This window comes from Acinonyx jubatus, chromosome D2 (assembly GCF_027475565.1).
Source record: "Acinonyx jubatus isolate Ajub_Pintada_27869175 chromosome D2, VMU_Ajub_asm_v1.0, whole genome shotgun sequence".
NCBI classification, from domain to species: domain Eukaryota; kingdom Metazoa; phylum Chordata; class Mammalia; order Carnivora; family Felidae; genus Acinonyx; species Acinonyx jubatus.
The window spans coordinates 58,867,441-58,886,470 of NC_069393.1; the positions used below are offsets into that span (position 1 = coordinate 58,867,441).

Genomic DNA, 19,030 nt, shown 5'->3' on the forward strand with positions numbered 1-19,030 from the left:
GAGATCATGGCCTGAGCCAAGATGAGATCAAGGGTCAGATGTCTAACGGGCTAAGCCACCCAGGTGACCCAATAAATATTAAATAATAATAATAATAATAATAATAATAATAGAAAATAATAAGGGTTGGCGATGATACGGAGAAATTGGAACCCTTAGGCATTGTTGGTGGGAATGTAAAATGGTACAGCTACTGTAGAAAAGCGTTATGGTGATTCCCCCCAAAATTAAATTACCATAGATCAGCGATTCTACTTCTGGGTAGAAGAAAAGAAGATAAAGCTAGGGCACCTGGTAGGCTTAGTCAGTTAAAGCCTCAGACTCTTGATTTCATGGTCTCACAGTTTGTGAGTTCAAGCCCTGTGTAAAGCTCTGTGCTGACAGCATGGAACCTGCTTGGGATTCTCTCTCTCTCTGCCCCTCCTCTGCTCTCTCTTTCAAAATAAGTAAATAAACTTTAAAAACAATAAAATAAACCTAAACACTAAAAAAAGAAGAAAAAGCAGGTTCTCAAATAATTGTACACCAACGTTCATAAAAGCATTATTCACAATGGCCAAAGAGTAGAAGCAAAGGGTGCATCGATGGATAAGTGGGTAAATAAAATGTGGTATACATACAATGGAATATTATTCAGTCTTTAAAAAAAAATAGGAAGGAGGAGCTCCTGGCTGGCTCAGTCAGTGGAGCATGTGACTCTTGATCTTAGGGTTTTGAGTTTGAGCCCCACATTGAGTACAGAGATAACTTAAGAAAAAAAAGGAAAAAAGGATATTCTGATACATAACACAACACAGAACCTTGAGGACATCATGCTAAGTAAAATAAGTTGGTTATAAAAGCGCAAATATTGCTTAATTTCTCTTATATAAAGTTCCTATAGTAGTCAAACTCATAGACACAGAAAGCAGAATGGTGACTGCCAGGGGCTGAGGGGAGGAGGGAACGAGTTACTGTTTCAGTTTCAATTGAAGAATATGAAAGAGATGGCTCATAGTGATAGTTGCACAACAATGTGGGCTTACTTAATGCCACAGAAATGTAGACTTAAAAATAGTTAAAATGGTAAATTTTATGTTATGTATATTTTCTTGAAATTTTCCTTTAAAAAGGCAAAGTGGAAAAAGACCCCAAAGAAATTTCAGATTGAGGTAAGGAGGGGTTTGATACACTAAAGTCGCACTTACCTAAAAATCACAGCAGCCCCAAATAGTAATCTTAATATTTCGTTACAAATATCTGAATCTGCTCAACAAAGACTTCCTTACCGCATTGCAGTTCACCAAGCCCAGCTATGACCTAATGCAAAACCTCACTTGGCAACACAAACCAAGTTAGGGCAAAACAGATGATTAACCACATGGGATTGATTCAGTGTTGGGTTTTTTATTTCTAGCTGTAGTCTTAAGAGATTAGGGAACAGCAACTATTAGAATAATATGTAATACTCCCAGTCACTGGGGAAACGATATTATAGCAGCCTCATTTTGGTGCTTTGTTTTAATCTGCATAATGCTTTTCATTCTCTGTAATGGGGGATCAGCAGGGTCTGATTAACACAAGAAAGGTCATTACAGATCAATTCTAACCCAGGCGATAATGTAAGCCTGCCGGTCTGCCACTTCTGAGCAGACAACTGGACTAGAAGCTTATTTTCATGTACTTCTTGCTACTCAAGAGTCATCAGCCCAATGCCTCTGCTCCTATCATTTGATTGCTTCGGTCCATATATACTTTTCATTAGACTAACTTGCATCCTTCAGCTGAAGTGCTTTGTGTCAAACCGTTCTTCCCCTCAACTCATCAGTACCCTTTCTGATAAAAGAACTGTGACTAAGGCAAATTCTGTAGCTCAAACAGGGTCATGGGCAAGAGGATTTGGGGGGACTCTGCCTGGCTGAGAGAGACCTTACATTCCCTTTCCAACCCTAACTCTGGACATCAACAGTGAATGCGCTCTCCCTGATTACTGCCTGAGGGCTTTTTTCCCATGACATTCAGAATTCTATATGCAGCCTGCTCCAAAGGGTGTTATGCTCAATGAACCCCCCTATCTAGAGACTGCTGAGAGCTATTCTTGTTCCCTAGCCTCCCTAGCACAGTGTACATTTAAAGCTTTCCTCCTCCTCCTCTTTTTTTTTTTTTTTTTTTTGGAGGGAACATTTTTTAGGGTGAAGGAAAACAGCTACATAAGCACATAAGCAGGAAGTAGGGGGAGGAAGGCTTCAGCATTGAAACAAAAAGATCATGGAGCAAACAGAGGGACGAGAGGCAAACTCACAAGGTGAACAATTATGAGACTTACAAAGAAATGCAATAAATTCTCATTCCAAACCCCAAGCTTGTTACTAACCACAGTAATATCTAAAAAGTCATTCTTGGGGTGCCTGGGTGGCTCAGTCGGTTGAGCCTCCGACTTCAGTTCAGGTCATGATCTCACGGTTCTTGAGTTCGAGCCCCGTGTCGGGCTCTGTGCTGACAGCTCAGAGCCTGGAGCCTGCTTCAGATCCTGTGTCTCCCTCTCTCTCTGACCCTCCCCCATTCATGCTCTGTCTGTCTCTGTCTCAAAAATAAATAAACATTAAAAAAAAAAAAATTAAAAAGTCATTCTTGCCAGTCCTGGAAGCCTAATGGATAAAAGGTCATCATCAAAGAAAAACTAAACTTTAGGTTAATGCATTCCAAATAAAAGAAAAATTTAATATATTAATCATAGAGTTAAAACTTTATCCACCTTAAGAAAATTACAGATCAGAAGAAAAACCTATCTGCAGTGATTCAGCCACTATTTCTGTGAGCAACCAGAGAATAGGATTGTGAACTTGGTGCTAATAAAATGCTAATTAAGTGAAAAGCATTAAGATGTTAACTTGAATAGATTCATTAAAGGGCTTCAAATTACTTACCTTGAAAGTTGGTTAGATGAAGGTCAGATTTTAGTCTCACATTTTTCTTTTTCTCTTTTGGCTAATTAGGTTAATAGTCAGCAGACCTCATCCTAAAGTATATGACCTCACTGGGGTAATCTGCTAAGTGGTGGCAGGAAATATTTAGCATAGGTGTCTCCAAGCAGAACTTCCCAAATGCCTTCCTTCCAGTCCTGTACGTGGCCCCTCAGAGTATTTTTCCTTTGTGGCCCAGCTGATGCATGAAGGCATTTGAAGTAACAATTACACAAAGTGGATTTTCTTTTCAAAGTGGTATTTTAAAGATGGAGCAATAATATTTTATTTTCTTGAGGCAAAGCAAAGAACAACCTGCCCATGGAAAGGAACAAACACAGGGCTCTGTATGTTAATGACCTCAGGTGTTCTAATAAAGTCAGTAGTTTCTCAAAATTACTAATTTGAAAAGATATATGCACTCCTATGTTTCCTGCAGCATTATTTACGTTGGCCAAGATACAGAAGCAACCCAAGTGTCCTTCAAGAGATAAAGGGATAAATTTGTGGTATATATACAAATACACTCTCACACAATGGAATATTACTCAGCCATAAAAAAGAATGGAATCTTGTCATTGGCAACAACATAGATGAACCTAGAGGATATTATGCTAAGTGAAATAAGTCAGAGAAAGACAAATACCATATGATTTCACTTACATATGAAATCTAAAAAACTAAACCAAAAAGCAAATAAACAAAAATAGACTAATAAATACAGACAACACACTGGTGGTTGCCAGATGGGTGGGGTTGGGGGATTGATGGTATAGGTGAAGGAGATTAAGAGGTACAAATGTCCAGTTATAAAATAAGTAAGTCACGAGGATGAAAAGTACAGCACAGGCAATACAATCAATAATACTATAATAGCTTTGCATGGTAACAGACGGTAACTACACTCATCATGGTGAGCCCTGCACCATGAACAGAACTGTCAAATCACTATGTCGTATACCTGAAACTGATATAACATTGTATGTCAACTATAATTCAATTCAAAAAATAGCAGTTTCTAAGCAGCTGCATTTTAAGAATCTCTCTGAAGGATCAAACAGGAAGAGAGAGACAAATTGTTTAAACACAAATAACTCTGACAATTAAAGAACTAGCATGACTAAGCCACGAAAGACAAGTGAAAAGCAAACAGACTGACACTTGAGCAAATTTAGGCCTCCAAGCATGTGGAGGCAATTTTAATTTTCACTGTCACAATCTAAACTCCAAAGAACAGAAAAGTCTGCAGCCTTGCTTTTCACCTGCTGGTAAGATACTATGTTAATGTTGCTGTTAGATGTATTGCATTCCAGAAGATCTCAAAGACATAACTTGTAGTTGTCATCAACCGCCAAACCTGTTTGAGACCCTCTCAACTGTTAGATGTCTGAAAATTTCACATGCAGCCCAAACCCTTCCCCTGGTTATCAAAGAACATACTACAGGAGAGGTGGCTAAGAGTTCATTCACTCTTCCTTAGAAATCCCTTCCAGGTATGGGATCAGCACAAACAATCTTTATGACAACAGAAGTAAATGTTACACACTATCATAGTTTTACTGCTAAGCCTTTATATACCCTTGATAATAAACTTGGTGGCCAATAGTTAAACATCCCACAGTATCCCTGGGAGACCCAAGGGGCCAATTTTCTGACACGTGTTGGGCTCCATGCTGATAGCACGGAGCCTGCTTGGGATTTTTTCTCCCTCTCTCTCTACCCCTCCCTCACTTGCATGCAGACGTCCATGCACATGCTCTCTCTTAAAAAAATAAACTTAAGGGGCGCCTGGGTGGCTCAGTCGGTTAAGAGTCCGACTTCGGCTCAGGTCATGATCTCGCAGTCTGTGAGTTCGAGCCCCAGATTGGGCTCTGTGCTGACAGCTCGGAGCCTGGAGCCTGCTTCCAATTCTGAGTCTCCCTGTCTCTCTGCCCCTCCCTCGCTCATGTTCTGTCTCACTCTCTCTCTCTCTCTGTAAAAAATAAACATTAAAAAATAATAATAATAAACTCAAAAAAAAAAGTCTGCCCACAAAAAAAAAAAAAGCAAAACATCTTTTAAGGTTGTTAACATCTTAACTTTTTATACAAGGGACAAATGAAGACATACTTAGGAAACATTCTAAGGAAGGCTCAAAATGCTAGACCTAAAAACAGTATGCAATTCCTCAAAAAATTAAACACAGAATTATCACATGATCCACCAATTCCACCCCTAAATATATTCCCAGAAGAAGTGAAAGTAGGGACTGGAGGGACTGTACACCCATGTACAAACAACTAAAAGGTGGAAGCAACCCACTTGGGATTTCATCAGTGGATGAATGGATAAACAAAATGTGGCATACACATGCAACTGGAATATTATTCAGCCTTAAAAAGGAAGGAAATTCTGACACTTGCTACAACGGAGAAGAATCTTAAATATATTATGCTCAGTGAAATGGCCAGTATCTTAAGAGTTGACAAAGTGCTCTCACATACATTATATAATTCTCACAACTATTTCCCTGTGAAACGTGACCTCCATTTTGCAGATAGTAGAAAGAGGTCCAGAGAAGATAAGTAACTTGCTCAAGGTCACACATTAAGTGGTAGCCACAAAAATTTTAAATCCAGTTTCTCTAATTCAAATTTCCATGCTCCTTTCAATACATCATACTGAGTTTTCTGTTTACCTCCATGGCAACTCTATAGGACCATTACCGTACAGAAGAAAGAGCCCTGGAGCACCAGGCCGGCTGTGTTGGTGGAGTGTATGGCTCTTGATCTCAGGATTGGGAGATCGAGACCCAAGCTGGGTGCAGAGATTTCTCAAACATAAAGAACTTCCAGAAGAAAGAGCCCTGAGTCCTGGACTTGGGAGTTAAAGGACTTATGATTCTCAGCTTTGCCAAATAACAACTGTGGGACTTTCTGCAATTCACAGTATCTTTGAGACTCAGTTTCCTCATTGGAAAGAGTGTATTTTTAAAAGTTTGTAATATACTCTTTAGAGTTTGAATATCGAAGAAGAAGACAGTATATAAAAGAGCACAAAGTTTAGCACTTGGTAAGTGAAAATAAATGTCAGAAAGAAAAAAAAGTAAACTTTAGCTGGCTTAGCATCACCGGTATTTTGCCCTAATCTGGCCTTAGTGATAAGTGACATCCAAACGCATTTTTCCAGTATTCTCTTGAGAAAAATGACTGGATCCTTGATACTTCTGACATATACTCCCAAGTGAAATTCATTAGCAACAGTGAAAATGATGTAACTATTCTCTGCAGCAAGTTCATCAAGGAAATGTGAGGAATGAAAGTCAAGGTATAGGCCTGACAGACACTTGCAAAGAAAAGAAAGAGGTCATGGTTATAGGCATCTGCTCAAAGTTCAGCCCAATGCTTTCTGGGCTAGTCAGAAAAGCACAGGCCAAAAGCTTCAATCAGCTATTTGATGGCCCTTGGGAAGAATAAGGACAGTGGCCAAGCCAGAAGCCACTGAAAGGGAAAGCAACAAAGTAGAAGATAAAGCAAGCATAAAGGAATGTGATCAAGGAAACAGGTCCCAGATGAAAAGGAGTTGCCTGGAAAGCCTAAGTAAATACATGAATAAATAAACACAACATAAATTATACTGGTATAAACTTCATACTCTAGCCCAGAATCTGGAGCTTCTTTCAAACACCCACATTTGTCATACTGCCCTTGGGTCACAAAGGGATATTTGGGAGAAGACAGTTTGTAATTCCTGATTCTTACAGAAAATCACATTTATCATAAGCCCTCACTACAGTATCTGCTTTATTTGCTAGGTACGGATATGCATTTGTGAGATTTATAAAACTGTGTTTGCGGCAAAATGTCTCTGGGGTCAGGTAAGGCAGATCAACCTTCAGTGCAATCTTGTTAGCACATCTCACCCCCATGCCCCCTCATTCCAGCTCTCCCAACACACACATTTCACACTTTTCCTTTTGTTCCCAGACGTGCCAAATACTGCTGTAAATCACTAAGGGACATTTTACCTTTAAAAAAGGGAAAGAGAAAGAGAGGAAAAAAGAATAGAAGAGAAAGATACAGAAATAAACACTAAATCCCAGCTCTGTCACATATAAGAATTTATACCAAGTTGTAGACGTGCATTACTATTGCTGGGAATGTCTGGCAAGGCTTACATCTGGAGCTAAATCAAGTTTCCCCATCTGTTGGGTTTGCCTCTTCTACTCAGTGTTAATTTTTCAATTGTTTGAAAGAACAATTTAATAAATGTTGAGAAAAATGGGAAATGATAGGCACAAAGGGAGCGAGGAATGTAAGGAAAGTGAGCTTGAGATTTCATGATACTGAAAGCACATTCTCTCCATTTACAAACAGCTCACTCCTATGAGTATGTGGTATTTCCTCAAGACCCTAAACCAAACTCCATGCCTGAATCAATTTTATCCAATACATATAGCACTCTGTAATTGCCTTGCTGTTTCATAAGGAAACTAAAATAACTTAGCCCCATGAGCTCCATTTGCCTCTGTTTACCACAAATAGAAAGAGCCATGTAAAGCAAAACGTCAAAGTTCCAGATCCCCATGAGTCATTCACTGAACTCATGGAGGATGGCAAAAAAAATTTTTCAGAGAAAATGGCCTATACACAGAAAACACTTTGGCAACAGTGATGCTTGAAAAGGGCTTGCAACCGTCTCTTGGTAAGAAAATTCATAGTACAGCACTGTGAGTTATTTCAATATGACAATATGAAAGTCTCACGCATTCCTGCTTTTCTTGATCAAGTACGACATTTCTTCCACTCCTACAGGCATCAGGGTTTAAAATAGCAGTGGTGTTCAACACACTCCACTCAGAAAGGTACAATAAACCTCAAGATGAGCCAAGGAGCTCTGAGAGGGGTAAATTCTCATTCCTTACCTGATATTAACCAATGCATGCGTCACCTTGCTAGCTGCTTCTTTCCATTGGCCTGCATTGGTAGAAAGCCTCAGAACTGTAAGGAAGAAAAGAACAAAGATCTGTCAGATTCCTGGTACAAAATACAAATATGAGGGATAAAGACACATCTCAGAAGAATACTATTAGAATAACCAAACGGAGTCTATACCAAGGTTCTGATTAAACATCCTCATCTCAGAGAAAAATATAAGGGCTTATTCTCAACTATCTTCACCACGATTTTTTTCTTCTCTAAATTTTTTTCACTTTCTATCAAAATACTCCTCTTCTACACTGGGTTCCCCTCCATCTACTCCCTACTAACAGGTTTCCATACTTGGTTTTTACATTCGTTTAAAATATACACCGAGGTGGTAATATGAGGCTAACCTGGCTGCCACAGTTATCATTTCCGTATTTGCTGGGGCTGATTCAATGGAAGTGGCTGGCTGATTAAGTATCCCCTCCTGCTCCATACATATCTTTCTCCCAAAGGTCTAAGCTGGGTCAAACAGAACAAATAATCTTGCTAGATAGAGGATGGTCATGTTTCAAACAAGGAGTAACCTGTTTGGGGCGCCTGGGTGGCTCAGTTGGTTAAGTGTCTGACTTCAGCTCAGGTCATGATCTCACCGTTCAGGAGTTCAAGCCCCGCGTTGGGCTCTGTGTTGACAGCTCAGAGCCTGGAGCCAGAACTCTCTCTGACCCTCCACTGCTCATGCTCGCTCGCTCTCTCTCTCTCAAAAATAAATAAACCTTCAAAAAAAATTAAAAAAAAAAAAGACGTAACTTGTCTTAGCTCTTCTGATTTAACTGTGTGACCTGCAACATGAATCAACAGGAATATTCTTCCCTTTCTGACCAGATTCTATCTCTTTTCCACACTTACCAATAGGAGGAAAGACGATGGAAATATAGAACATCCTCTATCATGCTGAACTTCAGGACCATACAGTACAGTACTGATATAATTTTAGAAAAGAGACAAACCAGCACAACTGCACCTTGAAAGAGCAAGCACATGGTGGGCACTCCACGTACATGTGTTTAATGAAGGAATAGCTAATAAGAGCTAAAGTTTACTATGTGTCAAGAAGTGAACCAACTTAGGTTATATGCAATATAGCAAAGAGATGAGGAAAACGGAGACTCAGAGGAGCCAATTGATCTAAGTACATTCACTTGTATGTAACCAAGTTAGAGTTCAAACCTGGAGGGTATGACTCTAGGGCATGTGTGTATAGTGAGTGGTTATGAGTATTAACCCTGAAGCTAACTGTCAAAAGTCCAGTTCCAGCCCCTGCCATTTATGAGACAATTATAGCAATACTTACAGGGAAGGATTATTGTGAAAATTAAATAAGTTAATATATATAAAGCCTTAGATCAGTGCCTGGCACATAGTAAATGTTGTAAGTATTAGCTATTATTATTTAAATAAACTGCCTCCCAAACAAATGAATGAATATATCTGAGATTTTCCCAAAAGAAGGAAAGAGGAGCCTAACAACATTAAGAAATATGTAATCAATTTGCCCAGGAACTTTGTTTTTTTTTTTAAAGATTTATTTATTTTTGAGAGAGAGAGCACAAGTGGGGAAGGGGCAGAGAAGGGGGGACAGAAGATCCAAAGCAGACTGTGTGCTTCAGCAAGACCGATGCAGGGCTCAGACTCACGAATCATGAGATCATGACCTGAGCTGGTCAGATGTTCAACCAACTGAGCCACCCAGGCGCCCCAGCACAGGAACTTGATACCTGAGTACCATCACTACCTACTCCTGCCCAAGATTCCAGCAAGGAGAGCAGCAGGTCTATCGGAGGGAAGGCCTATGGCTGTAGCAGGGAAAGGAAACTCATCTTGCTGCTCTGCATCTGTTCCAGCAATACCTCATTTTTATAAATTCATGCAATTTTATGAAAGAGAATATGGAAGCCTTAATAAAACATATTATCAAAACACTGATTTTCTAATTTACAAGATTTAGTGCAGGGGAAGTTGGTATAGTTCCAAGTTAAAGCTCCTCAGTCTGAAATCCAGTTTCACCCAGTGTACATGCAAATTTATTCATGTAATGAACACAACTGTTACAGCAAGTCAGACGTATCTTTTCCAACTCAACTGTGGAACTAATGAGATAGCTTTGCTTTTCACGAGATCCTCTACTAGATCATAGATTCTCTGATGGTGGGGACCAAAACATATATGGAACTGAGCTGAATCTTCTGCTCTTTATTTCAGAGAGGTATTTAACTCTGTACATGGATTATTTCTCTGTAACATTCTGTCAGCTCTGTTCCTTAGTGAACAAGCGCCAGATGACATCATCAATGCATTTCCTTTGGAAATGCCACAGGCTTTTATATTCTTTCCTAGGTTACCAAATTTAAATACAAAATTATTTCAAAATGCCCTAAAAGCCTCAAGCTAAGGTAATCATTTATGTTGTAAATTATGGTTCACAAAAATAACATATTACACAGCCATTTTAAAAAGAGACGTTAAGTAATAGTAAAAACTGGAAACAACCATAATTTCCATGAAAAGAATAAATAAACTAAACCCACACTATACAAAAAAAAGAGAGAAAGACTTAAGAGAATTACAAAAGAAGGAAAATATTTTATGACATATAGTTTTAAAAAACATAAAATAGAAGGACAACATGATTACTACTATGTAAAACTATGCATACGTGTAGGCTAATATGTAACTATGAAAACAATGGTAGTAGTAGAAAAAAGAGATTGTAAAAGTTTTTAGTTTTTCCATCTTGCTTTTTCTTAAGTATTTGTAATAATCTTTTTTAATAAAAAAAAAAGTTCAAAATATGGTATCATTCATTCACGGTTCAGAGCAGCTCCTGTGGAGGGCCTTCCTATTCAGTGGACTTCACTGCAGAAAATTATCATAGGAATATTAAGTGTGTGCTTTTATCAAAAATGTTTCAGTGAGCCTTCCTCTTCTAGCATGACAGGAGAACAAGACATAATCTACCCTCCTACCTTAAATAACAAAACAGTAGATGAAATATATGAAACAACAATCACCAGACACTGGACAACAGGCATACAGAACTGTGATCCCTGAAGAAAAAAAAAAAAAAACAACAAGGTGAGCCCCACTATTACCCCAGCTTCCTGCATGGAGAAGTTTTCTAGCCTGTGGGGCAGGGAGGAGGAACCTAAACAGAATCCATAAGTCATGCCAAGCTGAGGACATAGAGATCAACATTTGGAGAGGCCAAGACACCTAGAATTTGTGGGTGAGAGTACTATAGAAGAGGGAGTTTGACAGAGAGCTCTGGAGGTCTACAGAAGGGTCCTCTTACACCTTTAACTGAATATTGATCCACATACATGGAAGAGGAAAATACTCAAGGCTGGGCACAAAGAACCAGTGGAAAGAAAAAGAAATTGTAAAGCTCATGGAGGGTACCACAAATAAAATAATTTGTCTTACCACCACTCATACATGGGTTGTCAGACAGAATCTGCTGATGAGTACTGCATTAGTAATGGAGCCAAATTAGTCCATATGAAAGATTGCTCTCAACCGCCCCTGACAACCCTTAAATGCAAACCTAAAAGGATAAAACTGATTCCACATAACGCAATCCCACTCTAAATTTTTTTTAATGTTTATTCGTTTTTGAGAGATGGAGACAGAGCATGAGTGGGGGAGGGTCAAGAGAAAGAGGGAGACACGGAATCTGAAGCAAGCTCCAGGCTCCAAGATGTCAGCGCAGAGGCTGACGCAGGGCTCAAACCCATGAACCACGAGATCATGACCTGAGCTGAGGTCGCACGCTTAACTGACTGAGCCATTCAGGCGCGCCAAAACAAGCCCATTCTAAAACAAAGGTTAACATTATATAAAAATATGTCACAAAATCTAGCACTCATAACATTAAAATCACAATGTTCAAAATCCAATTTTAAAATGACCGGGCATTCAAAGAAACAGAAAAACATAAACCATAAAGAGAAAAATCAGTTAATAGAAATAGATCTAAACATGAAGAAAAATAGCAGAATTAGCAGAAAAGGACATTAAAACAACTATTATAAATATGCTCCATATTCTCAGGAAAATTGAGGAAAATACAAATACAATGAGAAAAGTAATGGACATATTAAAAAGAAGTCCAAACAGAACTTTTAAGGAAGAAATAAACCTTGTGGAATGCAAACTACACTGGAAAAAATGAACTAAGATTACTGAGATTAATGGCATATTTAAAAAATACAGAAGAGGCATCTAAATTGGGAAGGAAGAAGTAAAGCTATCACTATTTGCAGAGACATGATACTATATACAGAAACACTAAAGACTCCACCAAAAAACTACTAGAACCAATACATAAGTTCAGTACAGTAGCAAGATACAAAATTAATATACAGAAATATGCTGTGTTTTCATACACTAATAACTAACAATCAGAAATAGAAATTAAGAAAACAATCTCATTTACAATTGCATCAAAAAGAATAAAATACCTAATAAATTTAACTTAGGAGGTAAAAGACCTGTACTCTAAGAACTCTAAGACACTGATGAAAGAAACTGAAGAGGACACAAATAAATGGAAAGATATACCATGCTCATGGACTGGAAGAATTAAATCTATTAAAATGTCCATACTACCCAAAGCCATCTACAGATTCAATGCAATCCCTATCCAAATACCAACAGCATTTTTCACAGAAATAGAACAAATAATCATAAAATTTGTATGGAACCACTAAAGACCCTGAATAGCCAAAGCAATCTTGAGAAAGAAGAGCAAACCTGGAGGTATACTGCCCCCCAGATTTCAACTTTTACTACAAAGCTACAGTGACCAAAACAGCATGGTACTAGCACAAAACAGAGACACAGATCAATATAACAGAGTAGAGAACTCAGAAATAAATTGACGTCTATATGGTCAATTAATCTATGACAATGGAGGCAAAATATACAATGGAGAAGAGACAGTCTCTTTAATAAACGGCGTTGGGAAAACTGGATAGCTAAATGCAAGAAAGAAGAAAGAAAGAGAAAGAACGAAAGAACGAAAGAAAGAACGAAAGAAAGAAAGAAAGAAAGAAAGAAAGAAACTGGACCATTTCCTTACACCATACACAATAAACTCAAAATGGATTCAAGACCAAAATGGAACACCCAAAACCATAAAACTCCTAAAAGAAAATATAGGCAGTATTGATTGGAAGAACAAATATTGCTAAAATGTTGACACTACCCAAAGCAAGATACATATTCAATGAAATCCCTATCAAAATAACACCAGCATTCTTCACAGAGCTAGAACAAACAATCCTAAAATTTGTATGGAACCAGAAAAGACGCCAAATAGCCAAAGCAGTCCTGAAAAAGAAAACACAATCTGGAAGCATCACAATTCCAGACTTCAAGCTGTACTACAAAGCTGTAATCATCAAGACAGTACGGTACTGGCACAAAAACAGATAGATAGATCAATAGAACAGAATAGGGAACCAAGAAATGGACCTACAAACGTATGGCCAACTAATCTTTGACAAAGCAGGAAAGAATATCCAATGGAAAAAAGACAATCTCTTCACCAAAAGGTATTGGGAAAACTGGACAAGCAGAAAAATGAACCTGGACCACTTTCTTACATCATACACAAAAATAAACTCAAAATGGATGAAAGACCTAAACGTAAGAAAGGAAGCCATCAAAATCCTAGAGGAGAAAAAAGGCAAAAACTTCTTTGACCTCAGCTGCAGCAATTTCTTACTTGACATGTTTCCAAAAGCAAGGGAAATAAAAGCAAAAATGAACTACTGGGACCTCATCAAGATAAAAAGATTCTGCAAAGCAAAGGAAACAGTCAACAAAACTAAAAGGCAACCGACAGAAAGGAAGAAGATATTTGCAAATGACATATCTGATAAAGGGTTAGTATCAAAAATCTATAAAGAACTTACCAAACTCAACACCCGAAAAATGAATAATCCAGTGAAGAAATGGGCAGAAGATATGAATAGATATTCTTCCAAAGAAGACATCCAAATGGCTAACAGACACATGAAAAGATGCTCAACACCGCTCATCATCAGGGAAATATACATCAAAACTACATTGAGATACCACCTCACACCAGTCAGAGTGGCTAAAATTAACAACTCAGGAACAACAGATATTGGCAAGGATATGAAGAAAGGGAAACCCTCTTGCATTGCTGGTGGGAATGCAACTGGTACAGCCACTCTGGAAAACAGTGTGGAGGTTCCTCAAAAAATTAAAGATTGAATTACCCTATGACCCAGCAATAGCACTAATAGGAATTTATCCAAAGGATACAGGAGTGCTAATTCAAAGGGGCACATATACCCCGAGGTTTACAGCAGCACTATCAACAATAGTCAAATTATGGAAAGAGACCAAGCGTCCAGCAACTGGTAAATGAATAAGGAGATGTGATACACAAACACACACACACACACACACACACACACACACACACACACACACACACACAGGAATACTACTTGGCAATGAAAAAGAATGAAATCTTGCCATTTGCAATGTGGATGGAACTGGAGGGTATTATGCTAAGTGAAATAATTCAGCCAGAGAAAGACAGGTATCATATGTTTTCCCTCATATGCAGAAGTTGAGAAACTTAACAAAGACCATGGGGGAAGGGAAAGAAAAAAATATGTATAGTTACAAACAGAGAGGGATGCAAACCATAGGAGACTTTTAAATACAGAGAACAAACTGAGGGTGGAAGGGAGTGGGGGGGGTGGGGGGCAGGGCAAATGGGTGATGGGCATTGAGGAGGGCACTTGTTGGGATGAGCACTGGGTGTTTTATGCAAGTGATGAATCATGGGAATGTACTCCTGAAGGCAAGAGCACATTGTATACATACAACGTATGTTAACTAACTTGACAATAAATTATATATAAAAATTTTTTTAATAAATAAATAAAACCCACATAAGTGATAAAGGACTAGTAGGCAAAATATACAAAGAAATCTCACATCTCAAAAATAAAAAAACAACCAATTCTCCTTATAGAAGAACTCTAGGGGCGCCTAGGTGGCTGAGTCGGTTAAGCATTCGACTTCAGCCCAAGTCACAATCTCATGGTTCACAAGTTTGAGCCTGGCCTCGGGTTCTGTGCTGACAGCTCAGAGCCTGGAGCCTGCTTCAGATTCTGGGTCTCCCTCTCTCTCTACCCCTTCCCCACTTGCACTCTTTCCCTCTCTCAAAAATAAAAAAACATTAAAAAAAAATTTTTTTAAAGAACTCTAAATAATTTATGGAGATACTCTCTCCCCTCAAGGAGGTGGAGCTTAACCTCCCCACAGCTAATACCAACTGTAGTGCTAACTGCATTTACCGACTTGCTTCCAAAAAAAAGAGTACAGAAAGGGAGGAAAAACCACAACTATGCACCAGAGAAACTTTGCAAACACTACCCTAACCAAGTGATAAAGGTTAATATCACCAGTGATAAGTCATGTTGATAATATACACCCAAATGTAATGAAAAGACCACTCTGACTTTGTGGCATTCTTCCTCAAAACCTAGAACCCCAGTCCAACCCTGAGTAAATCATGAGACAAACCTAAACTGAGGAAGATTCTCCTCAAAACTGTCAAGGTCATGAAAAACAAGGAAACACCAAGAAACTATCAGACAAGAAGAGACTAAAGAGACATTAGGACTAAATGTAACATGGATGGAATCCTGGAATGCAAAAGGGACATTAGAGGAAAAATTAGAATCCAAATAAAGTCTAGGGTTTAGTGTGTGTGTGTGTGTGTATGTGTGTGTGTGTGTGTGTGTGTATGTGTGTGTGTGTGTGTGTGTTAAGAAAACACATATCATAAAACTTACCATCTTAACCATTTTTAACTGTATTGTTCAATAGTGTTAAGTATACTTACATTGTTACAAAACAGGTCTCCAGAACCTTTTTATCTTGAAGAACTGAAGCTCTATACCTATTAAACAACTCCTTTTGCACCCTCCCCCATCCCTTGGTAACCACCATTCTTTTTTTTTTTTTTCAAGTTTACTGATTTATTTTGAAACACAGAGAAAGAACGTGGGAGGAAGAAGGGTAGAGAGAGGGAGAGAGAGAATTTCAAGCAGGCTCTGGGCTGTCAGCACAGAGCCCAATGTGGGGCTTGAACCCATGAATCTTGAGATCATGACCTGAGCCTAGATCCAGAGTCAGATGCTCAACCGACTGAGCCACCCAGGTGCCCCTCTACTTTCTGTATCTATGAATTTGACTACCTTAGATATCTCACATAAGTGGGAGCATACAGTATTGTCCTTTTGAGACTGGCTGGTTTCACTTAGCATGATGTTCTCAATGCTCATCCACACTGTAGAATGTAACAGATTTCTTTCCTTTTTAAGGGTGCACAGTATTCCATTAAATGTATATGCCACATTTTATTTATCCATTCATCCATTAATGGATGTCTGGGTTGCTTTTATCTCTTGGCTATGGTGACTGGTGCTGCTATGAACATGGGTATGCAATGTTTTTTTAAATGGACAAAAGATCTTCAAAACTAAAGAATATGGCAAAAAGAAACAGGAAAGATGATCAACCTCATTATTCATTAGGGAAATGCAAATTAAAACCATAAAGAGATATTGCCACACACCTGTAAGAAGCCAAAAACAACCAACCAAACAGACAAACCAGTACTGATTAGGATATGGAACGACTGTAACTCTTGCATATTGCTGAGGGGAATGTAAAATAGGTCATCTCTTTGGAAAACAGTTTGGTGTTTTCTTTATAAGAAACATATACTTGGGGCCTGGGTGGCTCAGTCGGTGGAGCGTCCAACTTCAGCTCAGGTCATGATCTCACTGCTCGTGAGAGAGCCCTGCGTTGGGCTCTGTGCTGACAGCTCAGAGTCTGGAGCCTGCTTCGGATTCTGTGTCTCCCTCTCTATGCCCCTCCCCTGCTTGCACTCTGTCTCTCTCTCAAAAACAAATAAACATTAAAAAATTAAAAAAAAAAAAAAGTCAGGATGCCCAACCAACTGGGTTGAGCACCCCATTTAAAAAAAAAAAAGAAACATATACTTAACCATGATAGCCAAAAATCCATTCAGAGGTATGTCACCAAGTGAAATAAAAGCTTGTGTTCATATAAAACCCTGTACAATAATGTTTACAGGAGCTTTATTCATAATCGCTAAAATCTGGAACCTCTCAATGTCCTTCAACCTAGAAATGGATAAATCAAGCTGGCATAGTCTTACAATGGGATTTATTCTATGATAAAAAGGAATAAACTACTTATATATGCATCAACATAGATGAATTTCAAATGAATTACTGTGTAAAAGAAGCCAGACCCAAAAGACTATATGACCTCATCTTCGGGGTTTTTTTGAAAGAGCAAAACTATGAAAAAAAAAAAAAAAACCCCACAAAACTCTGGGGTCAGGGAACAGGTCAGTGGCTACTACAGGTTTAGGATGAGTGAAGGAACTGACCTCACAAGAGCACAAGAGAACTTTCTGGGATGATGACACTCTTTCACTTCTTCATTTTTTTGTGATAATTATACTTCCACACAGTTGTCAAAACTCAGAACTATACATTAAAAAGGGTGCATTTTACTATATATGGAAGTATACCTTTAAAAACCTGACTTAAAAAACTAAATGTTTTTTCATCATACTTTACATAAAATGGAAAGCACTGAAACATGCTCTGTTTGTTGTATTTCATTTAGTGAAATTTCTCATTTTCCTATTTGCGCTCACCTGGTTAACATTTTAATTCCCTTGTCAGATGTGCGCATGCCCAGATATCTCCTCTTATCTTGTTGCTGTAGCTACAAAGGCTTATCTCATTTGACTGTGCACATGGCCCAGCTGAGTAGGTATGTCAGGCTTCTATAAAATATCTCCCCCACTCCAACTCTCCTTCCTTTCCTCACTGAAAGACATCTTTATTCATCTATTAATGGTTGCTAAGACTTCTGGGGTAGCTTTTCACCCTCAGAAAATTCCAAATTCTTGAAAACAAGGATATAGATAAAGCTGGGCGGACGCAAACCCCACAAGGAACACTGAGCACATTTGACAATAGGAAGTCTGCTAGAGGGTTCTCATAGAACACTTAATAGCTCCTAAAAAAAAAAAAAAAAAAGACCATGTGTCTTGATGTGACAACTGGAACTTGCTATCCTCAGGGGAACTGACCTGATGCTAAAGCTGTTATTCTGAGACTAAGAGAGGAGAAACAGAAAACACCTGGTCCTTGCAAACACTGAGCAATGGATCACACCTTTCTGGAGTTGTCATTCCTTAGAATTCTTGCCAGGTGAAATAATCTTCCTATTGTTTCAGGTAGTTTAAGTCAGTTTTTGATACTTGCAGTTGAAAACATCCTACTGATACAAGGCCTTACTTCCACTGCCAAAGACATCACAGCAAAGCTATACACGCCTCTCAAAAGTTTTCCTCTACTGCTCTAAAAAATAAAATATATTACAAAAAATTTTGCTCCTCCTGGGCAATCCTTCTTTTCTACTGTTTGCTTCTACTCTTTCTCCTAGTACTTGTTCCAAATCCCCTCTAGTTTTCTCAAGATATGAGAGTTTTCACAAATAGTCTCAACAAAAGGGATAAAGCAAACCAATCTGTAGTGACAGGAAGCAGATCGGTGGTTGCACAGAGACAGAAAGCAAGGGATAAGGGTGGTAAGAGGTGGCAGGAGGGACATACAGGGATATAGGGAAACTTTTGGTAAATGACAGATATGTTCATTATCTTGTTTTTTCCTTTTTTTTTTTTTAATGTTTATTTTTTGAGAGAGAGACAGACATAGAGTGCAAGAGGGGAAGGGGCAGAGAAAAAGGGAGACACAGAATATAAAGCAGGCTCCAGGCTCTGAGCTGTCAGCACAGGGCCCGATGCAGGGCTCAAACTCATGAACTGCAAGATCATGACCTGAGCCAAAGTTGGACGTTTAACCGCCTGAGCCATCCAGGTGCCCCAGATATGTTCATTATCTTGATTGTAATGATAGCTTCAAGTACATATATGTATGTCAAAACTCATCAAATATTGTATACTTTCAACACGTGCAGTTTATTATATATCAATTCTACCTTAATAAAGCTAGTAAATTAGGT

General features: G+C 38.5%; 1 protein-coding gene across 3 annotated transcripts in view; it reads right to left on the reverse strand.

Annotated features, from left to right (window-relative positions):
* ARMH3 (armadillo like helical domain containing 3) overlaps positions 1-19,030 on the reverse strand; it is a 174,827-nt gene that overhangs the window by 84,323 nt on the left and 71,474 nt on the right. For 2 of the 3 annotated variants that reach the window (XM_027062918.2, XM_053207305.1), the window contains exon 23: positions 7,846-7,921. In XM_027062918.2, coding sequence (XP_026918719.1) covers positions 7,846-7,921 — 76 coding nt within the window. Of the gene's footprint in view, positions 1-7,845; positions 7,922-10,872; positions 10,954-19,030 lie in introns of all 3 variants that reach the window. The other variant, XR_008292164.1, reaches the window with a different exon arrangement.